Source organism: Amphiura filiformis, chromosome 8, assembly GCF_039555335.1.
Source record: "Amphiura filiformis chromosome 8, Afil_fr2py, whole genome shotgun sequence".
In the NCBI taxonomy this organism is placed as follows: domain Eukaryota; kingdom Metazoa; phylum Echinodermata; class Ophiuroidea; order Amphilepidida; family Amphiuridae; genus Amphiura; species Amphiura filiformis.
In genome coordinates this window covers 31,083,950-31,109,238 of record NC_092635.1, presented here as the reverse complement: position 1 = coordinate 31,109,238, position 25,289 = coordinate 31,083,950, and the positions used below count along the sequence as shown (strand labels likewise).

Here is a 25,289-nt window from a genome sequence, read left to right as displayed (position 1 = left end):
CATGACAGCATTGTTTATACCAAAGTTAAAAATAATGCACATAATGCAGTTTCTTTTTAATCTATTTCAGCATTTCAGATTGAGCATTTGATTCACAGCATTTGAGATGTGGCACAAAATAGTGTTATTAAAACGGCAATTTAGAGAATTTGAGAGAAATAGCCAATTCCACGGGGTAATAGCCAATTGCGAAGAAACTTTGGGGAATTTTGTGGAAACGGACTAATTTTTGCTGGAAAAGAATAGTGCAAGGTTTACAGATCATTTTTTGTAAACAAAATGGTAGAAAGCAAGTATTTCAGTTTGCAAAGATCAAATCTTATTTCGCAGAAAAGGGCAAATTACCTGGCGCAAAAATCATTGGGCCTTGGGCATAAAAATAGAATGAATACCAATAACACCATGTGATAAGGCGTAAGGGTTCAGTATATTCTATAGTTATTCTGAGATGTGGTATTTTGAAAAAGAGGAAAGTTGTTACATGTTGTCACTGGGCGGGAAAAACCTCATAATGTACTTTTGGCCCTTGAACATGAATAGAGCCTCAGGGGCGGATCCAGGAATTTTTGATAGAGTGGGCGCCTTTTGGTCAACGACAAAAAAATGGTGTTAAGGGGGTTACCCCCTCGAAAACTCAACGGTTTTGGCCCAATGTTTGCTGCTCATGGCCGAATTTGTTCATTTTTTATTTTTCTTTTCATTTTTTAAATTTTAAGTTGGGCGGCGCCTTTGCTAGGCAAAAATAGAGGAAGCGCGCGGCCGCGCCCCTAAATCCGCCCCTGAGCCTTGTACGTGTAGAATTTATATTGAAGAGTTTGCTTCATCCATGTTCAAGGGCCAAAGTACATGCAGGAAAAAACTCATTTACTTTTAGCCCTTGAACATGGATAAAGCCTTGTGAAGGTGTAGACTTTATATTGAAGGGTTTGCTTCATCCATATTCAAGGGCCAAATGTACATACAAGGTTTTCCCCATGCAGTAACGATGTCATAATATACATAATTATATAATTTCAACATGCTGCATGTTTCTACTGGGAAAAGGTTGGCGGGTAGGTCTAATACTGTTTAGTTTAGGGTGTTACTGGTTAATGTGCTCAGTAGAAGCAGATTGGTTTGGAGTGATGCGGTGTTGACACTCGGCAACCGTGATCTACCTCTGGAGGTAGACCGGGTATTTTCCTCAGTGGAAACACGTTCAGTGTGATGGATAACGGGTTTACCGGATGTCAACTTTGCAAGGTGACAGTAAATAAATGCAATATGTGTGACACAGGATGACCCAAGGTCATGAAAACAAAATACAGTACTTCCGCCCTACACCAGATCACACGATCATTTACCGGGTATCAGTAGAAACGTGGTGGTTGGTCATCAAACAGTTAATCGGTTGACGGGTGTTAACCGGAAAGAAATACTGTGTGCCCAGTGGAAACACGCAGATTGTTAGTGGGAAAAATACATGGTTTCAATCTACAAATCAGATATATAGGCCTCCCTACAATGTACACAAAAATATTACAACAAATATAATTATTATTGAAGGATATTCATTATGTATACAAAGTAATCACGCCTTGCGGAATTGATGCACGCTGCTCATAATTCCATTTGCCATTTTAGAAATAGGTGGGATGATTCGGAAAGCAATTAGTCAGTGGACACTAATGTTTATTATAGATATTCTGGGAAGTGAAATTTTAATATTACCATATTTATTTTTGCAATGTTTTGGATTTCCCCTTGGTGACAAATGAAAATTGTACAAGGCTTCATTAGACAAGGACAATTATATTGTATTTGCTTGACATTTTGTGTCAGTATTAAATGGAGGTGGATAGTTAAGGAAGGTACAGTGGGAGGGAGGGGCAGGCAGTGGAAGCAGGACCACAGCCAGGATTTATTTTGGGGGTGCAGGGAGCTAAAACATGACCTTTTTTTTTGTGAATTTGTCCTTTAAAAAAAAAAAAAATTTTGAGGGTTTCTCTAAAACTTTGGACCTTCTGTGAACTTTTCTTTAAAAAAAGAGCTGATTTTCAAAGATTTTACAGAAAAATTATTTTGACATTTGTCTGTTATTTACAATGAATATCAGACACTTCCTGGAACTCCTGAAAGTAGTCCCCTTTTTTACCAGTGACATTTTCATTTCTCACTTGTAACATTATGCAATCTGAAAGTAGTCCCCTTTTTTACCGGTTACTTCTTCATTTCTCACTTGTAACATTATGAAATCAAAGATGACAGACATCTGATTGAACAGATTCATCAGGATCGGTATAGTAAACTGGTTAACAAAGTTCTTTGTATCTGATCCAGAATGTTCACTTACTTGTGTACGTTTCAACAACAGCTGTTGTCTTTATCAACACTTGATGGGTAGTGACTGCTATTGGCAACCAGCATGAACAGTTCAGAGATGATCTTGACAGTACCAACTCTCTTTTTTTGATGAGTTCCTGACCAGGGATCAAGAAACTCCTCGAAAAAAACAGACTGGTAACTCCAAGATCAACGCTGGAACTACTTTCTAGCGCCGGTTGCCAATAGCAGTCACTACCCATCAAGTGTTGATAAAGACAACAGCTGTTGTTGAAACGTACACAAGTAAGTGAACATTCTGGATCAGATACAAAGAACTTTGTTAACCATGACAGACATCTTCTTTCATGTGGCATTGACTTATAAATGCCAATTTCCATAAGTCAGTGGCATGTCAAGGTACGCAGCAGTCATTGCCGGTCATCCATGTTCTTTTGAATTTGAGCTGGATTCTTGGCATCCATTAGTTTCCTTGTATCACTAGGATGATAGGATCTACAACATGCTCATCAGACACTTCCTGGAACTTACAATGACAAGTTGTGATTTGAATCTCTTTCCAGTAGTCCCCTTTTTTTACCGGTTACTTCTTCATTTCTCACTTGTAACATTATGAAATCAAAGATGACAGACAGTTCTTTCATGTGGCATTGACTTATAAATGCCACTTCCCATAAGTCAGTGGCATGTCAAGGTAGCAGTCATTGCCGGTCATCCAATGTTCTTTTGAATTTGAGCTGATTTCTTGGCATCCGTTATTTTTCCTGTATGGGGGAGGAATAGCAGACTTTTAGACAGATTGACAGTTTATTGGCCGTCCTTCAGGGCTGTTGTTACTTGTTATGAAATCATGAACCTCATTATGTAGTACATAAGTAAATGTATGAGTGGGAGGGTATCCCGGGGAGGGTATAGATTCTGAGAAAATTTGAAAACAAAATTAGTGTCTTCAATAAGATGAAAATAATGTGATATATTGAGTATAGTAAAGAGAATGTTGGGTTTCTTTATTGCTCAAATTTCATGGCGCACTGTTGCAATATTTCAAAATTGTTTCCCCAGCATTGGTTGAACATTGAGCAGTTTTACTGTTAACTAGGCTAATATGCCCTTTAATCCTCTGCGTGCTAGCCATGCGCTTCAACAAGAAAAGTTCAAGTTTTGAAATATTTTCTCAAAATATCAAGAGCTATCTTAATAACTACTGAACCAATACTAGGCTTGTTTGTACTCATTTTAATGCATCTTTCATACTGATTCCAAATATGGTCATGAAAATTTACATTTCTGAAATTTTTGAATTTTTGAAAAAATTTTTAAACATGTCGACTGCAGTCGACACCCGCGTGAAGAGAATTTACCTCTTTGCCCGGGCTCTTTGCAAGTAGTATCAAGTAGGGAAAGATTTTTGTGTGTAGATAATGAAATACAAAGAGAAGTTTACAAATAATGGGTCTCATGACCACAATGCATTAGTGAAAGCTAAGTGGCTGTTGAGACTGTTTTTATTATTCTAAGTTTTGTTTTCCTGCAAAGAATGGGCAATTCCAGTTGAAATCCATACTCCCACTATGGAAGACATGAATAATCTCCTACACATGTAGGTGTGTGTATGTCAACTGGAATAGCCACATAATCTGTATTTTTTACAAAAATGGATTTAACGTAAGTGTTCTTAAATGGATGTAAGTTAACTACATGTAGATATGCCATTGGAGGCAAGGGAGTTAGGGATGGACATCATTTATTGGGTCATTTTAAGCCCAAAGATGTTTTTTTGTATGTTTATTTGGGTTTTTTTTACTGGAGATGGCAATGCTTGATTTAGCAATAAGTGATGGAGAGTAGTCTAGGTCCTACCATTGGTATGGACTTTAATTTATCTAAACTTGCATTCAAAAATAAATCCCATTACAACTTCTGATTGCTTTTACATATTTGACATTCATTTTTGTGTGAGTTGTGTAGCAGTGCCAATGTATGAGTAAAAGGTTGTGCAATAATTATGAGCCCGGGGGAATGCTGCCACTATACATATGATTTTTGGCATTTTTTGTACTTTTAAGACCATTTCTGACAATCCCCCCCTACCGCGCGCCTTGAAAGTTGTTTTGCCCCCCTGAAAAAGTCCGGGCTATGCCCCTATTATTATGGACAACCACCTCAATCAATATTGCCACCTTATCAATACCAAGTGCCTCCATCCATGTGTTACTATTATTACCAGTAAGCAAAGACTTATACTTGATTCCGGAAGCACTTACAAATCACTGGGCGTGCTCTGCATAACGCCTGCTTGTTTCTTGTTCTGTTTGCTGCATGCAATATGGCAAAATTCAATTATCTTTCACTCAATTTAGCCGTGCATGACTCGGACTTCTTTTCATAGGAACATTGCAGTCACGTAACTGTTCAGGTCAATAAGAATTGGTACACAGAATGATACGATGAGACAATTAAATTTGTATTTGAATGTTCTTTATATCAATACCAAACATTAAAGTGATGGTGTGGGTGTTTTTTCAGTTGCCATGACGATGTAGCTTATTTGGTAAAAATGTGTCCGTTTTTGCATGTCACATTTGAAATATCGTGCAGTAGTACTCAAGAAAAGGTTAAAGATGTACATATTGTTGGAATTATTATCTCCAGTGGCTCACTTGATGGCGATCAAATTAATGAAGATGTTTCTATGTTGTCATGGCAACTTGCAGTGTTTATTTATGATGTTAGATGAATTTTGATGAATTATTTGAAATTTGTTGGCCATTAGTGGTTTTAAGTATTAAAAAGGTTGTATAACCTTGAGACTGGCCAGAGAAAAATATCTTGAAGAAAATATACTCCTGTTTAAAAAAAAACCCTTCTCTTCCTATTGATGAATTTATGACTGTTCTCACAACAAAAATGTTCACTTACGTGAGCTTTCGGCTTGCGGTCGCTAAGCCTTTTTCAAACTGATGTTATTGATCTTGATGAGTGTCACATGACGAGTTGTTGTCAACAACGCCATGTGACAGGATGTTCCGCAGACGGGTGCCAGGTCGTGGTCGTCCCTTGTCCTTGTTCAGGTTGCTGGGGTGTCTGTGAATATTAATAGCTTCCCTCACTCCTCTGTTGTACCAGTTGGAGTCTTGATCCAAAACTTTGACATTGTTCCAGTCGATGGTGTGTTTGGACGCTTTGACATGTTGGGCCACAGGGAGGAGGTACTACTAGGTCTTGGTGCTCAGCTAACCTAGCTTTAAGTGAACGTTCGACTCTCCGACATAGGCAGCGTCGCAGTCAGTCATCACAAGTTATGTGATAGACTGTACCAGATCTTTGATCTGTTTTGGTCTTGTCCTTTGGCGCTACCACGTGTTGCCGGATGGAGTTCACGGGTTTGTAATGAGTCCTGATGCCTTTAGCTTGGAACAAGCGAGCCATTGTCTCCGACACCCCTGGATGTAAGGGAGGACTACATTACCCTTGGCAGGTGGTCTATTTTTGTTCTTCGCTTTCTGAAGGTCTTGTTGCTTATTGTCACTTACATTAAACACCCAAGGCTCGTACCCACATTTCTGGAGGCTTTCTTGAATGTGATTGAGTTCTTGTTGTTTGTCTTCGTCCCAGCGTGATGATGGTATTGGCTCTGTGCGTGAGTGTTCTCAACGACACCCAATTTATGCTGGAGGGGTGGTGGGATCTAAAGTTTAAATATTGATCCGTGTGGGTCGGTTTCCTGTACACACACACACGACAATGAGCCATCCGGATGTCTACGGATCTTGGTGTCCAACATAGCTAAGGAACAGTTCTCCTCTCTTTCAATGGTGAACTTTATGGCTTTGTTCACACTGTTGATGTGTTCGGTGAACTCATTCACGTGATCTTGATGCATTACCGTGAGGGTATCATCAACATAACGATACCAGATCTTCGGCTTATGAGGAGCGGTGTTAATGGCCCGTTGCTCAAAGTCCTCCATGAATAGGTTTGCCACGATAGGCGAAACCGGGGAGCCCTTCTCTTCCTCTTAGTCCAAACTTCAGTTTATACATGTATGTATGAATGTGATAATGATTGGTTGCAAGATTCATAAACTTTCATTCTCTTTAATTATTTTTTAATCATTTTTAATCATTATTAATGATTATTTTCTCAGTATATGATACTTGTGAGTGTAAACATATTTCAATTTTGAACATTAGACCAACTTTTACTGACATTTTGTTTTTCTTCTTCTTCCCTTCTTTCAGAATATTCGTGTAATTAATGGGAATTTAAAACATCACGGTTCAGTGATACATGGTGTATCAAAAGAACTAGAAACACTAGAAGCAGAAAAGACAGCAAGGTAGGTGCACTTACAAAAATGTTTTTGTTTGTTTGTTTGTTTGTTTGTTTGTTTATGGTACACCCACTGACTCAAATACCATGTTATTCGGTATGATGACTCCTTGGTTTAATTTGTGCCACCTCATAGTAAAATAGCTATTTGAGATTGTTGATATGCTGATATTGCTATTGATGAAGTTGCTATCGACTACTGATGCCAGTATTTAGTAACTATCTACTGCTGATATTACTATTGATGAAGTAGACATCAGTTGCTGATGCCAACATTTGGTAACTATCTACTGCTGATATTGTTATTGATAAAAAAAAGCCACCAAATGCTGATGCCATCTACTGCTGATATTGTTATTGATGAAGAAGCAATCGACTGCTGATGCTAACATTTAGTAACTATCTACTGCTGATATTGTTATTGATGAAGTAGCCACAGACTGCTGGTGCCATCTACTGCTGACATTGTTATTGATGAAGTAGACATCAACTGCTGATGCCAACATTTAGTAACTATCTACTGCTGATATTACTATTGTTGAAGTAGCAATCAACTGCTGGTGTGATCATTTAGAAAAATTGGGTGGGGTTTTGATGATTTGACCTGCGATTCCATCCGTAAATTTGGGCAACCCAAGAAGTGAAGACACATCAGGCACTAATCACTTTTCCCCTGAACTTTTTTTTTGTTTGTGGCTAGAGATAAATTAGGCAATCAGACAAATTAAGCAATCAGCATCAGAGAAAGTATCCATAAAAGGAGTGACAAGTAAAATTTATGACCGCAATTTAACCTAATTTTATGAGGCTATACTCTGAAAAAAATGTAAAAGTTGATATAATATTACCAAATTTGAAAGATTGGATAAGCAGGTTTGACAGGAAGCCCTGGATTTTCTACCCAACGCTGCATGGATTTCATTTCAGGAAATGGATGTTAATCATTAAATTTTATTATGCATAAAATATTATATGAAATATACATCGCACAAAAAAATGGTGCTGCCAATTTTCTGCTTCGGTAATTTTACAATGGCGTTGGCCCATAAATTGCACCTGGCGTTCGTTATGCTGTCTGCCTAGGGTTATACAAGGCAGGTACGGGATTAGCATCGACATTTTATTTGAAGCAACTTGATTTGAATAACGGATCCTATGATTGCAGACATGCACAGGTGATGAGTGCAACCTGCTTGTAGTGCAGCGCGATATATTAAAATATTGTTATACCCTATTCCCGGACCCTATTGCTATGGTAGTTATCCGATTATTACATCACTTCGCAATTGAACTACCTATTCCTATTTTAAGAGCCCCCTGAAGTCTTTTTTCTCTGCTCCCCCTTGTTGGCAGTACTGCTGCAAAGATGTCCTGGTAGACTTTTTATACTAAGGATGCTTTGGAAGACTGTCCCTGCCTTTGATGAACATTTTGAGATAAACATGTACATGTGGAGATAAATTGTGATGTGTCATGTCAAAAGGAGACACTTTTGGGCAGGATCGTATATGGAGAAATAGCGACAAATCTGCCCGGAGGTGATTTTTTCACAATTTGGGATTCTTGTGAATTTGTGATATTATTAATGTTAAAAATATTGTCTGATAGTTTCAGACCAGAATATAACTGGCATCTTGTATTTTTTGAGAAATTTTCAAGGTAATTCCTACTCTCAACATTGTCAGTAATATTTTTAAAGGCCGATATCTCAATTTCTAATTTTATAATACCATAACTTACGAACTCCATATCTTCGCTTAGGAATGTCCGATTTCATTGGGGAAAATGGCATTGTGGAGCAAAATATCTCTATATTTAAGGTAAAAACCTCAAAATTGATAACCTGCCCAAAAGTGTGTCCTTTTGACATGACACGTCACAATTATACAGCACTATTTGAGCTGGTCATGACCGGTTATAATTAGATGTTAAATACAACTCTAACAAATGAATCCATCTACCTGTCCTTGCATTCCAGGTATTCATAGCCATGCAGGCAATAGTGACCGATGTCCATTAATTAGCTTTTGCCACATCGTTATGTACACTCAACGTTGTTAAACTTCGCATTCAATCTAAAATTACATTATTTGCTCATTAACATTACATCATTGAGCACCCCACAATAGCTAGTATATAAATAGCTAATGTAATTTAGTTATTGTTATTTTTTTTACAAGAATGATGATGATAAACTTGCACTGGTTATTTCCAAGGTTATTGTGTATTTTATTTGTATGACAAGAAGTGCAGTGTACATTATTACAACATTATAACAAATACATCACAGTGGTAAAAGGTGTGGGGAAAATGGTATAATTTAGGGGTTTTACAGGGGTGTGTCCAGAAAACGTCAACCCAGAGGAACTCCGCCCACCCAGAGGCAGTGGTCACAGGTGGTGTACTTAGGATATTTCCAGAGGGGAAGGTGACAAAATTGGACTAAAATGGTTCAAAAAGGCCAAAAAATCTAATTATCGCAGCAACCACATCTCACAGTGGCGAAAGATGTTTCATAGTCGCTTGCCACGGTGACAGCTTCCCTCCCCACTAGGCTATACCACTGCACAGAAGACAAGTGAATGCAATGTGCCCAAAATAGGCTGATTTTGCATAATGGTATTTAAAAAAAAATCATAACCACCCTTCTGGGCACATCACTGATCATTCTGATTATATACTTTCAACTAAACGTAAATCTTTGTCCAAAAAAAAGACGATTAAAAAACAATGATTTACAATATTATTGTATGTCTCTATGTGAATGAAAGTTAAATACAGGGTAATCAAAAGATTTGTTGCTAAGCTGTTGTTTTTAAACTAAAATTAGGTAGACCTACATTCCCATTGTATATGACTGTAACGGAAATGAATCAGATCATTGTGACAAATTAATTCTGCAACCTTCTTTGTTGGATTTCCATCCATCAGCCTCCAGTTGGATATCAGGCATGTGATCAGTTGCGACAGATAGGGAGTAAAGTTTGAAGAAAAAAAGTTTTGATCTAGGCAGGTGATAGCTGCAGCATCTCTGATCACAAACTGACAATAACTTAATCCTGTCTGGCTTCAACCAGTTTAATCAATGTCATATCACCAATTGACATTTAATCCGATAACTATGAGAACTAGCTGCTGATTGGTTATAAGAAGACTATTACAATTTATTGAGCCAATCAGCAACATGGTAAGAGTGGTGGTAGGGCTGAAGAGGAATTTTAGAAGCTGTACTTTAATTGGTCACTCAGATGAATGTGTTACATAATGAACCAATTAGATAAGCTGTAAGAGAGGCAGTAGTTGTCAGGGGTTAACATAGAATGTCTTCTGCACATGATAACATGATTACTAAATTGAATGTCACTATTCATGTAGCAGTATTATAGAACTACATCCGCTTTTAGCCAATGTGACATTTGAATATGAAAGGTAGCCAGAAACAATATCCGGACTGCTAGGAGGAAAATAGCTTTCACTTTATAATCATCTTGTCTGTCAGAGAGGAACATTTCCAGATTAAATACCCTTGTTTAGATATTTAATCCATTAATGAATAAGCTAGAAGTAAATCTTGGAAATTGTTTTTTTTTTCTCAGTACCTTGAATTCTTTGGTATAATACTATCTTTAGTACATATTTATGAGCATATTGTACTATTCCAGTTGAAATCCATACCCCTATGGAAGATACAGCCTTAAACTTCTACACAGGGAGTGTGAATTTCAAATAGGGTTACCTGAATGGGTGACTGCATTTGTAGACACACATTGCCCTATGTAGGAGAGTAAGGTTATGTCTTCCAAAGGGGGTGTATGATTTTCAACTGGAATAGCCCATTGCTATCTTCAGTAGATCATCAACAGTTTATCCTGATAATATTGATATCTTCAGTAGATAGCTCATAATAATATTATCATGAATTATTGCACTTATTTCTATCTTCAGTAGATGACTCATTGTGATCACATATAGTCATTTTCAGTAGGTAATTGCTATCTTCAGTAGAAAGCACCCAGGATATCATGAACTCATTCTCTTCAGTAGATAACTCAGTGTTCAAAATGAGCACTTATTCTCTTGTCCTCTTGTCCAAAAATCACTGGTACACCATATTGAGCTATGTACTTATCCCCTGGACAACCACTATTTGGATTCTTTGCACTCAAAAACATGACATAGGGTAGGACTACCAATTATCGGACAATGCCAGTTATCGGACGATTACATGGTTTGGACCATGTGGAGTTGTTTCTTCAAGTCAACGTGAATTTATATCGCATCAAATGAAAGAACGGATACTTACTGCATTTAAATGGCTGCCTTGCAGCTGGTTCCGTTTATTATTATTTCGCAAATACGAGCGAGAATGGACTGAGTATGCCTCTTTATTACCGTATTAAAAACATGTTACTTATGAGGTAGCGTAATTCGGCATGACCAATTTGTGTGGGTCTTGAGCTTTTCATAATTTACTAAAACTGATATATTTTTATTATTATGTTTGTAAAACTGTGTAGTTTCTGCAGCAACATCTGACATAACCGGTTGCTAATAACGCTTCGGCTGAATGAAGTGTCCGATAATTGGCTTGTAAAATCTCGCGCATGCCCATTACGGACACCCTCTGGCCTTCATATATAAACAGTTGCCAGCCAGCCGGCGCTGTATGTCAATTAACATGTTGCACTATGTTAGGTGTATTTTAGTTTATTTTAGCTTAGTTGAGAACGCAAATAGGGTTTGATGTTAAGTTTAAGTTATATTATAATGTTATGATTAAAATAGTTGATGCGCCTACATTATACCTAAATGTAGTTTGCGGTGGGGAAAATGCCACCGTGAAGTATCAGACAATGTCCAAATATAACCCACAATCATGAAGGAATAGACACAAGCTTAACTGCATTTGGTTGAGTTGAAAAAATAGATGTGTGCCGTTAGTTTTTGCGGGTGTCCGGTAACTGGCTGCGTAGTGTCCGATAACTGGCATAGGCGTCCGATAACTGGCAAGATGCCTCAATGTGGTTTTCAATCCATATATCTATAATGGCTTGTCTCATCAATTCAAATTTTATGTTACATTTAGGGCTGTCTTTGGTCATTACGTGGATGTTCTATAGTTGGGAAAATATTCTTCAGTTTTTTAAATATTGAGCAAATTGCTTAAGTGTCCGATAATTGGTAGTCCTACCCTATATATTTTTGGGGACAACCAAAATGTTTTGAGGAAAAGCAGAATTCATGCTTTAGTTGTCCTCGGAACAACCTCCATATTTTCCTTATTTCGGACACTGAGATAACTCATAACAAACATGAATGTGTTATTTTGTTATTTACTGCTATCATCAGTTGCTAGCATATAACAAATCAGAGATTTCTTGCTATCAGCAGATAGCTCATAACTTATAATGTATCATGCACCCATTGTTATCTTCAGTAGATAACTCATAATGATCATGAACACATTGCTATCTTCAGTAGATAACTCATATTAATCATGAACATATGATTTTATAGTGTATGTGCAGAATTTTTTTAAACAATATAATTATGTGCATGCTTGTAGCAAAATTCTTAAAATGACAGTAACATAAATTTATTTCTCTAGTTGTTTGGCCTTGGAACATCAAATAAAATGATTAAAACATATTTGTAATCAGTTGCAACAATTATTTAAAGCAATATTATAACATTTTCAAACAAAATAGATTAGCATTTCTTTGCCATAAAATGTTAGCTTTTACTGTCAGATATATCCCCTTTTATTTTTGAGCCGAACAACTACGGCAAAGCAAAGAAAATTGGAATTTACTACCAGCGCACATGTCGCCAATACGTACCACTCCTTCGGTCATGTTGTGGTACGACCCTTTGTTGTGTATATCATCGTCCCTCACGCCGTGTATGTACTGTGTGTTATGAACATCGTGTATGCGTTCGACTAATAATTCCATCGTAATAATAAAGCGCCCGGTTCGGCGTTTTATTCAAAATCTCGGATTTTGACAAAACTACAGCACCTAGAGTCTTGATTTTTGCAGGGTATATTGGTTTAATAAAGTACAATTTAATCGTGTAAAAAAAGGAATTTTAAAAATTCAGTGAGGGCGTCTTCCTCAGCAAATGTTATAATATGGCTTTAATATAGGTCAATTTTATCATAATGGCTTATTCTTTTTATAAAACATGTCAAGTATACATTGGCCTCTCTGCTCATGTTTCTGGATTCCCCTGCCTTGCTTGTATATTTTTTGTTCACACAGATGATAAATAAATGTGTATTAGTTACAAGGTCTGTAGAACACAAAAACATTACTTTTTAACGTATTCATGACAATGATGAAAAACGATATACCATAGTAAACCAATATGAGTTTAAAAACAACACAAAGCAACTGCGAAGTGAGGAAAATGTGTGGCTCCATAGCAACGAATCCCTTTCAAAAATGGAAAAGTGCAGAAAAAGTACAGCTCCACAGCAACGAATCCCCACATATAAGTTTAAGTCACACATACATTCTTACTACATATGTTATCTTATACGGAGTGAGTTAATAGAATATAATGTAATCAATCCGTGTTTTCAATTCATCTGAAGAGTAGCGGTCCTTTGTGACCAAAAAAAACTAGGGCTTGTCACATCGCTATGCAACATTAACAACTAAATCTGCCAATTCACAAGAGGTGGGTACATTTCAGCGGTTGCTTCAATACCATATCCCAGAATGCAATGCAAGTTATGATTGCAGCCATCAAGCACAAGTTTGAAAAGGCAGAGAATTATGTTCAGTGTGTTTCTACTGAGTATATGGTTGATGGGTAATTCGGGGTGATATGAGGAATACGTGGTGACAGCCCCAGTAGAAACAGATCAGGTTCCGCAAATAAGTTCATAAGGATGGTCGGTAAAATTTGGGTTGATTTTACGTACCTTAATGACAGTTTCGTGCTAAGACTTATATAGCACTTTCTCAAATTGACTAACCAATTCCTGTGCATCGTCAGCTGCTTCTGGATGGAGCTGGCATAGATGGCGCTGTTAGGACTTGGTTGTAAATATGCAGAAGGAAGTAGTTCCCCTCATCTCTGTTGAGTGTTTTGGCCCCCTCTTTATTATACAGATGGCTTCTTTTATGTGTCTCCTCTTCCTGTTTTGTTCTCTGTCTTTGATTTGTGACTCCTCCCCACCAATTACAGGTTCACCGTCAACTGCAGGGTTTTCTTTAAGCATTTTGCTGAAGGGGTATTTTCAAATTTGTTGGACCCTTTCAATTGTGAATTTTTACTCTGAAGGGGTCCAAAACATTGCCCAAGGGGTATTTTTTTATTTTGGAAAACCGTTTTTACCAATATTGGGTGTTTCTATATTCAAATCTTGTAATATTTGAACGTGTACGTTTTCAAGATTTTGCAACCGTTGGATTTTGAACGGTTGGGATTTGAAGGGGTCTGCAAAGTGTGTGAACGCGTAAATACACGTGTTTTGTGCGTTAAAGTAAACCCTGGTCAACTGTCAACCACATTTTGAGGTGGTTAGTAGTGCGTAATACACGGTGATGTGCCCAGTACAAACAGTATAGTCATGATAGTATGGGTGATAGTGATAATAATAGTGACAATGACAAAAATCTTGATTAATGTATCTTCTAAATGATCATTTTCATGTTGGCATGTTGGGAAGACATTGAATTAATCACTTGGTAAATTTAATTACACTTTGATGAAAATTACCTACATTTAGTGAGAATTTTGTGTGGATAAAGGCTGCAAGGTAAATATGGATGTATGATTTTGCAATAAGCTGTATGAACTCTTTGGTTCTGGTCCCGGGAGCAAATTTTCACATAACCAAATTGCACCCCTTAATGGCGAAACACATGCAAAATCCTACCCTAAATGGCATAGCACATGCAAAAACCATACCCTAAATGGCATCAACTGAGGAATATTAAATTTATACCCTAAAATGGCGTAAACAGGGAAATGAGCTAATTTGATACCTAAGGGGTCTTTTTGATGTTGCAGACCTATACTAATGACAACATGCACAAAGGAAACAAGAATCAATTAAAAAGTGGTGATTTTTATCAAATTAGTGCAAACTCACTCATACAATAATATTACCAACCCTAAACGTCTAAAGATTTGGCTGAAAAAGGACCCCTAAATGGCGATGCCTTCTGAAAAAAGTACCCCTTTTTCAAAAAGATGTCGACGATGCTGTGCGGTGAAAAACATACCCTTTTAGATGTTTTTCCTGGACGCAGGTGCATAGTAAGTCAAGTAGTGAGTGACCTCCCGGTTCTCGTCCAGAAGATTTTCATGAATTGATGTGAATATCACAATAATTGCAATTTAGAGAGCACGATTTTTGTATAAGAAATTTGTAATTTAGAATACAACTGCATCCTAAAAAGGTCAAACACTATAGTGATTTTTAGAATCGCTTTGTTAAATTACATTGTGCTGATTACTTCAACTATTTCACAAAAATTGTGAGCTTATAATTCAAATTGAAAATGCTTTTTGATTAATGTGTCGAGCAGTTAACATAACCTTTGAAAGTGCGATCACAGGCCAACAGATATTTTACTGGAATTATTGGAGCTGGTTATCATGTGTTTATGACAAATATGACCTATTATTATCAAATTATGTTCTATTTATGTACACTGATCAATACTATCGGGAGCACTTAGCACAAACCAGCACAATAATCAGTATTATCAATAAACTCATTTTTTAGAGTTTTTATAATAAAATAATTATGCTATAGATTTTTTGTTAACGATTTTCTTTGCAGAGTGTCAGGCCCATGCGCAGGATTTCATTTGGGGGTGTTGATTTTGACAAAGTGGACTTTTTTCCAAGGGGGGGTGGGGCGATTTTATGAAAAGTGGACTTACATCCCAAACGCTCGCAAATTCTGAAATTTTGGAACTTTTTGTATTCTTTTCCAAATTTGGGGGCTGCATCGCACCCCCGCACCCACTCCCTCCCCTCCTGCGTACAGGCCTGCAGAGTGTATACCTTTCAGCTGCGATGCCAGGTCAAATAATATTATTTTGTAATACATATTAAATTTGTAACATTAATTATATTTTTATGTTTTTACAGTACCATCAATCTTAAACATGCAGCTACCACAGAAGAGATGAATGGTCATGGCAATGACATGTAAGTTGAATATATATGTGACCAGATCTGATCCATGGGGGCCAAAGGTGGCAAATTTGAAATTGAGATAAAGGCAAAAATATGGAGTAAAAAACAATAAAATACATAAGAAAATAGACATCACGAAACTTCATAAGTTTAGAACCAAGTATGCTAGACCTTGGGTGTTTTCAGTATATGATAGCCTAATGTTTGTATAAGGTAATAGTTATAGTAACTCAATTTTCAAAAATGCCTCCTTTGGCCCCCATGGATCAGATCGTGTCACATATGTGACCAGATCTGATCCAATCAGGCTAAAGTTGGCAATAATGAAACCAAGATGAGGTGGAAAAACCCAATAAGAAACATAAGAAAATGATCATATAAAAGGCAGGATAAAAGGAAACCAAGTATTCAAGAGACCTGGGAATTCAACATCAATATTAAAGTGTAGGGATTTCGCAAGTTAATAATGGTAGTAGTAAGTCAATTTTCAAAATTGCCGACTTTGGCCTGAGTGGATCTGATTGGGTTTGTGTGTTTTCAGTTAACCAACTCATAATTACCATTCAAACCTGTTTGTCATCCTGTTCTGATTTTGTTGTGCATGTAAGAATAGCGTTCTTATTTTACAGCTGCTCAAGTGAACAAACCAAAAGTATGATGAAGTTCTAAAACAAAAGTGCTTTCATTAGGAGCCTGACCCCCTTCCTCCCTCCCTGTAACATAAGTGTGAAATATTGAAAATTCCAACCCCAAAAGCCCTGTAGACTAAAATTAATGAACCCATCACAAGCTTGTTAATAACTTTAGGAAGTCTTACGCACAACTCAAAAAATATTGCATTTTCAGTGCGAAATCACACATCTAGTGCAAGTCACAATATTGTAGCATGATGGCAGCCATCTTGATTATCCAGGTTAGGGAAAATGTCGTAGATGATATTTACACAATACTGAGGCCTAAATTAAGAATTATTTCGGAAGTATAGAAAATTTGTCCTAATCTCCATTCCTGGTGCTTCTTGTTTACTGAGTATCATTGGGCTATTGAAGTTGAAATCCATACACCCTTTGTGAAAAACGTAACCTTAATCTTAATTTTAAATGCGGTTACCTGAATGGGAGATTAAGGCGATATGTCTTCCATGGGGGTGCATAGATTTAAACTGGAATAGCCCGTTGACATTATATCATCAACTAATGAAAGACAAATATTTGAATAGATTCCCTGCTGTCTGACCATAGCTCATGAAGAACTATTTATATAAAACACCTGTTAGATTTCATTGAATAGATTCATTAGGTTTGAAACGATCCTCTTTTAAAGACTGGAAAAGAGACTAAGAAGCACCGGAAATCAGTTTCCTGGGAAAGTGGATCAGATGATCATATTTAGTCGTACCTGATGAAGTCCTCCGAAGTGAAGGACGAAATATTGTAGTGAGTAATAAATTCACTTGGTTTTGTCAAGTAAAATGAAAATATTTATTTTAGATTTCAGTTGGGCCATTTCGATTGGGTCACTAAATGGCCCAACAGCATAAATTCAACATAACTACACATGATAACTTATTATCGATTTTACATTGTCAAACATTCGTTAGAACATTACTGGAAATAGAATGGGAATAGATTAATTAATGAAGACATGTATCATATATCTAATATTCCATGCCAAATATACTCAAGAGTCTGCAGCAGCCCTTATGAGTTAACATCAAAATCAGATGCCTGATGAAGTCCAAAGTTTTAGATGCCTTGAACATAGCAAAGTGAGTTTCAAATTTTAGTTCTAGACGCAAAGTTCCCGGAACCACCGCTAGGTGGCAGCACACAACGAAAGCTTTGATGGAACACCTCAATTACTTTCATATGGAAAAACCAGGTAATGCTCTGAGATGCCTGAGATATCTATGATGTAGCCACAATTTTGACATTGTAGCGCATGGAATGCCTTAGGATGGTTTCAAAAGGGTTGGAATCGCTGATACATATACGAAACAGCATAGATCTGGGCCAAAAAAGTGCATTTAATCAACAGCCGGGTATACCCCCCTTTATCTGGCCTGATGCCACCAACGGCATCTATCTCTAGTTCCGAAAAACTCTGGATGAACACCAAGATATCAAAAGAAGTAATTAAACAGACTATTCCAGTTGATCCATACATCCCCATGGCAAGATGACCATAATCTCACACACAGTGGGTATAGATTTTAAATGGACCCCCCCCCCCCATTCAGGTAACCCAATTTAAAATTCATGCTCCCTGTGTGGAAGATTAAGTTCATGTCTTCCATAGGGGGTATGGATTTCAGCTGGAATTGCCCAATTCTGTATTTCATTGCTCTCTGTGGTGTGAAAACAGCCGAGTCTCGATCACAAATCATAACTACAATTATATTTTTGTGAAAGTTTCAACACACAATATGACCAAGAATATTGGAAGTGAACAAAATACTTCCTTCCATATCCCATGCCATTTTGAAAATAGATATTGACTAAAATTTCTCCTCCCTCCCACACACTGAATGTGGGATGTAAAGGCCTTATAGCCTACTGTAACAGGGTGCTCCCATGGGTTAATTCCAAGTAAAATAAAACCTGCACAAATGGCTGGCCTAGCTCAGGGGCCTAGCATAAAGTGTAGAAATGTGTGGTGCTGTCTGCTAGCTTGCTGCCCATGTTCTGATATGATAAAAGAGATGTAGGATTTCTGTCAAATTTAAATTTTGTTATTCTGTACCAAAAATGAAGCAATTATTTTATAATTAATTATATGGGGTTTCTGTCCATTAAAGCTGAAATAATAAGATAAAATGAGGAATCCTCACTGGCTATAAATATAAAGGTCATTTAAAGCTATTTAACATGGAGCTCTATGGGGATGATTTAATGCTGTAATTACAACATTAATTCAAAATCACTCTGTTTTCTTACAAACACAATCAATTTGGCTGATTCCATTTCTAAGGTGTATGTTGGGACATGGTCTGGTTAAACAAATCAGATTAAAAAACCAAAACGTTTCATTTTAACAGATCGTGCCTTATGGCTTGAAGGACTTGCTATCTGCGCAAGACATCTCAATTGACTATATGTTTTAATCCTGACCTTGGTTATTGTTGCTTAAGTCTGTGATGCACTTAAAGGGATTCTTTAATTTTGATTAAGCAATAGAGTTGAATGTATTGTAATCGTTTTGTCATAAAGCAGCAGTATGGAACTAAAAGTGACCTGGTGCCATCAATTTCTTTATTTAAGATGAGCTTACTGGCATTGTTGGTAATGAAAAAGTGAAGACATTTGTTAGCAGCACAAGCAATAATATTCTATAGATTTGTATCATCATGCCCTCTGAATCTTGGTTTTTGTAAAAGAAAAAGGCAAAGGTTAGTACACTTGACCGTGGCTTGGTAAAGGCCAGGAGGAACTATTGATGTGGAGGAGATGACCAGTAGTTTCATCTAGAACTGGACATAAACTGGGAAAAAATCATCCATTTATGGAAGTTTTATGGGAATTTACCATGCTCAGGAATAGGACCTGATAGAAACATCTGAGAAGATGGCTGGCCTGGGATTAGAAAACAACAACATACATAAAACAAAAACATAACAACATGAGCATTTTGTTTGAGCCTGGTCCCATCAGGACCCAAGCATGTCTCCACACGGAGTGACCGTTTAAACAAACAAACAAACAAACAAACAACAAAACAACGGGACACTAGGACACTAGTGTGATGAGGGGCCAAGCCACTTATTCCTAGAACTGAAAAGGGAATTCCCCTTTTGACAATCCCAGGCCCTGTTCCTGACTATGGAAAATTTGTTTTGTTGCCACTACGCTGAATGAATATGCTGTAGTGGTGTCACAAGCTATGTCACTGCTAAACCAAGACTCTAAAAAGTTAACTTTTTATGTCAAAAATGACACTATTATTTTACACGCTAGTCTCGGATGTGTTGTCATCCCCAACAGGAGCCTGGCTAGCTAACAAAAGTTACCCTCTGCAACCTCTTGGGAAGTCTAGAGATGTACTAGTACCTCATTCACCTTGAGGAGGCCCACATTGCAAAATCTGTGAATGCTACTTTAAGATCCCCAGGCTGAAACCGGAGAAGACACATTGTGCGTGGGACAAGAAATATGAAGACAACGGTGCCAAATTAGGTCACTTATGAGTTGTTTGTTTGAAGAAAATGCATGATGATCTGAAAACCTGAATCCATTAAATTGAGCAAGGCATAAATAAGGCTCACCAGAAATTAGTCTGTGTTATTATAAACCAGCATTCATAATAATCTCATATCAGATGGTGAAGTTCAACAACCTCAACTCAACAAACAGAGCTCGAAAGTTGACTTCAAGTTGTGGAGTATGAGTTTCTGTACCCAATACAATCAAAGGTCATTCTATGGATGTAGAAGCCTGTTAGGGTTAAAGAACTGTGTACCAGTGGATGAGCATGTTAGATCCTAGTGAATGGTGAATAATTTGAAAAGGAAAGTAGGTTGCCAAACCCAGTTCCATGATTAGATGATGTAATTTATTAGGTTAAAAGCTTATTGAAATCACAATTGACTTGTGTTGCTTACTAATTATGTTAACCTCTCTGTGGATGGCACTTGCAGTTGGTGATATTTGATTTTATAATAATTTTGTAAAAAAATAGTTAAGGTTGTAATAAAATTATTATAAAAAGAAAATTAGAATGTTAGAGGCAATGTGCAATTTCACAAGGTTAACATTACAATGGACTCAGTGGATCTTCAAAATAACCCTTAAAGTTTGGATCTAAAAGTATCTATATATAACCTGGTAATTCTTTATTCTTATACCGTAAGTCTTTAAGGCCCATGCCTAATTTCCCTTAGCAATGCTAAACTCTTGAAAGGATTTATAAGGTAGAATATGGGCTTGAGAGAGCTCAATAGATATAACACTGTGAAATCCATAAAATTGGCTTGTCATGATGCATTGAGACCTAAATACAATGTACCCTTGACATTTATTTTACAAAATCTGAAATGGAGTGATATTTGGTGTCTTTTAACTTAAAAGGGCATTTTGTGATCCACAGCCTCATCCCCCACTTTTCTCAAAAAAAGTTGAGATTTTTATATCACTGGAAACCTCTGGCTACATAATGTTTATGTACAAAATATTTCTTGCAGATTAATTCGTTTGGCAAAGATATCGTGAAATTTGAATTTCGTTCTGGTGCACCAGAACGAAATTACAACGCATTGTCTATGGAGCAGTGTAATACACATAATCATGCATAACTCATGAACGCATAAAATCGGAATCAACTGAAATTTTGGGAATAGGTTTTTTTCGTGGATATCTAATGAAAAATGACATAAATAGAGGATGCTAGGATCAGGAAATACTCCTTTAAGTAGTATGCAACAAAACAGTGTTGGTATATTTATCATTTAAACTGTAAGCTGATCAATAATTCCAACAGTTCTTATACCTTTAATCCAAAATGCATGTGGCTTACAAAGTAACTTGAAGACAGTATATTTTCACACACATTGCTATTTGAATTCTACATTGTTAAGGTGATAAATGACGGCCACTAAAGTACTAACATTTTTATGTTAAAATGACCCAGACTGTGGTTGATTTAACTATGAATATGGTTAAATAAAACTGACCCATAAAAGGGTTAATATTTTGGCCACATCGTTTTAAGTGTGAAGGCTCAGGCACAGGACATTCCTATCAGGAGTTTAATAATCCGAGGCTCTACCACTGTGCCACACAAATGATGCATACTATGGAGAACCGTTTAGACATCTACGCTTTCTTTTTCAAATAAATAATTATTTTGTGGCTTGTATTTGCACCATTTATCTGAAATCCTTGCATAATTTATCGTAATGTCTTAAGCCTGATTACGGTAAAGCACTTAGTGTCATTATATAGAATGAAGGAAAACGTTAGGAGCAGAGATATACAATGACATTCTACATGAGCATGTGATTTGCAGATGGGAATAGTTTTACCATCCACACAGATGCTGGGCTATTCCGTTGAAATACGCACACCCACTACGGAAGACATGACCTTAATCTTCCCCACAGGAGGTAAAGATTTCAAATGGAGTCGCCTTTTCAAGTAACCCCTTAGAAATTCACACTGTTTGATTAAGGTCATATCTTTTATAGGGGGTATGCACATCAACTGGAAGATCCCATTATTGGCTCATGTTATGAAGTAATTATTGAAGTGATTGGAAGGGTTTAATATACTTTTCTCAACTTAATAATTGACGAGCTGAGGTGCACAATGCAAATACAGGATGTGCCATCTTATTTGTGTGTGTGCGTTTTCTCCTGTTGTTATCGATAGTGTTATTGATGGGAAGGAGTGCAATGCAGGGGGCGAGAACCCACAAATATTGACAAAAAGGTCCACTTTTTAGAGGGAAAATGTAACAATTTGTAAATTATAAAGAGAAATTAACAAAGGGACCCCTTATAATGATAAACCACCTGTACAAAAATAAAGGTTCCTCCAAAAGATTGTGGAACATAATATCTGCTATCTGTTGTGAAGATTGCATGATACAAGTATTAGTTGCTATCTACTGAAGATAGCATGATACATATATTACCTGCTATCTACTGAAGATAGCATGATACAAGCATTAGCTGCTATCTACTGAAGATAGCATAATACAAGTATTAGTTGCTATCTACTGAAGATAGCATGATACAAGTATTAGTTGCTATCTACTGAAGATAGCATGATACAAGTATTAGTTGCTATCTACTGAAGATAGCATGATACAAATATTAGCTGTTTTCTACTGAAGATAACATGATACAAGTATTTGCTGCTATCTACTGAAGATAGCATGATACAAGTATTAGCTGCTATCTACTGAAGATAGCATGATGCAAGTATTAGTTGCTATCTACTGAAGATAGCATGATACAAGTATTATTTGCTATCTACTGAAGATGGCATGATATAAATATTAGCTGCTATCTACTGAAGATAGCATGATGCATGTATTAGCTGCTATCTACTGAAGATAGCATGATACAAATATTAGCAGCTATCTACTGAAGATAGTCCATTTTTTGCTTGTAAGCAAATTTATTTTAGAAATTCTGCACAGCAACCTGGCTATGCTTCTGCTCAGAAGTAAGCATTTTGAAAAAGAGTGAAAATAGGTTGTGTACACAAATGACTGACTTTGTATAATTGTGTGCATGGATGTTATCTGTTTTTGTGCCATGGTAACCAAGATCACAATGACCTTTTTTTGAATTAAGTACTGGTTTAAACTGATGGTAAAACATTCATGTAGTCTTGTTAAATATGCTAAAGCTCTAAATCCTCAACAATGACAAACTGTTATGTTACCCAAGGCAAATAGATAAGGCTGAATATAGAAAATATTAAACTGGAGATATTATGTATCTTTGCACAATATGTCAACTCTAAACCACTCTGATCTTACGCAGAGAAGGTATTGTACATTTCCCACAATGCATTTCTTCCCTTACTGATTTGCTATGCAGTGCAAAATGGGTCGATAGTGACAAGAAATACCTGAATAGAGGGTGTGCAATTTGATGTCACTCATGACAGAGTCATCCTCATTTTAAAAAAATGCAGTCCTCAATAAGGTGTCACAGGGCAATTTGCACGATAATACAATAAAACAGGTGATAGGTGTGGAATCGATCTAGAGACCTGTCCCTCTGTGCTGCCATTTGTTATACCATTCCGGTTGGTTTATTGCATACACTCTATTGCAAGATTTGGATAAGCTCTGAGGTATTTTTGTCACTCTCAATCAACCCATTGCACTGAATAGCAAATCAGCACAGAAAAGAAATGCATTATGGGAAGTGCAAGATATCTTCCCAGGATCTTACGATTAAGCTAAATATATCTGAAATTGGTAGCAATAGGTTAAATGTGAAGCATAAGCCTCGGAAATTCTCAGTTGGGCATTGTCACATTTACGATACATAACAATACAAGATTTGTACCACACACATATCCACCCTGCAGGGCACTCAAGGCACAAACTAGACAAGAACAAGACAGTTGTCTTTGCCATCAATATATCAAAGAGAAAAACTTACAGAAAGGCAGAAAATATAAGTGATGAAACAATGTTAAGCTCCATTCAATCATTTGTTGCTGTAACTGCATACATACAGACACCCCAACATTTATTTAAATATCAAATCTAATCCTTATTAGGTACCTCTTTATCTTATTACTTTTAGTACATCTAGAAGTAAAAATCTAATTTTTGATGATTTTTGTGATTTCTTGCTTTTAGTGAATGTAACATAACCTTTCAAACACTGGTAATATTATCGAAACAACTTTTAAGTTGTTTCGATTAAGTTGTTGTTGACTTTTAAGTTATTGTTGACTTCTCCATAGTTCACTTGTAGGCCAGTAAAAATCAGCCCCAAAATCTCCACAAAGGTCAAAATAATTGCAACATGATTAAAATTCTTGGTCAGGACACCAAAAGCTTTTCAATATTAAATAGATATGTTGGTTACATGATTATTGAAACAAGGTTACCCTTACTGAAGCTCTTCCAACTTAAAAAAAATATGCTCTTAATTTATACTTCTTGCTTTGTTATTAATTTTTGGAATCATCTTAGGGGGGAAGATATTGTCATAATAAGGCCTGCTGCACACTATAACCCCAACCCGACTCATGTTTTTTTTGTTATCGGAAGGGAAAGAAGAAAAGAAAAAGAAGAGAAGGTGATGAAAAATTCACTTGGTATGCTCGGGATTCAAACCTGGGACCCCTAGCATGCCATGCAGAAGATCACCGATATGTAGCCGAAGAGGTTACGCTGCCCGAGCAGCAATCCCTGGGTATATATGACTTGGGCTGATTGCGTCATCAAGTCATGTGGAATACATGTACGCATAGTGGTTTTAATAGTGAGCTTTAGTGAGACCTGGTTGGGTTAGGGTTAATACGTAATAGAAATTGTCAGGGAGTTTTCCCCCACTCTAATTAGAGATACTTATTAGCACAGGGGGTGTGTCCTCTGAGCCTCAAGTAAGTTTTCTTCTCTTGACAATAGATCAATTTTTTGTAATTTTAAATGTTCATCATCATACTTAGGCAAAAAAAAAATTGTTTGGTTGCCCTTCCAAGACAAAAATTGGAGGGTTGGTAGGTAGATCCTTTTTTTTTTCTTCTTTTTTTTCATGAGCTCTTCCTCCATTTTTCCTCCATTTTGAAAATGCTAGTATTGACAGAGTTTTTGGACAGGATTTAAATGGAAATACTTCTTATTTTTAATCAAATATGCATTTAATAAATGAAATGAGTGAATAACAAATATAAAATGTCCTTGATACTGTCCAAATTTAAAGTTTCTTTTAAAAAAGTGATTGAAAAAAACAAACAAAAACACACCCAAGATATCTGATATTTTGGGTCGGTCTCTAAGGG

General features: G+C 36.7%; 1 protein-coding gene across 1 annotated transcript in view; it reads left to right on the top strand.

Annotated features, from left to right (window-relative positions):
* Positions 1–25,289, top strand: part of LOC140158947 (sodium/calcium exchanger 1-like) — a 145,227-nt gene that overhangs the window by 67,853 nt on the left and 52,085 nt on the right. Inside the window, 2 exon segments of the mRNA XM_072182237.1 lie at positions 6,564–6,661; positions 15,772–15,831. Of these exon segments, the coding sequence (XP_072038338.1) occupies positions 6,564–6,661; positions 15,772–15,831 (158 nt within the window).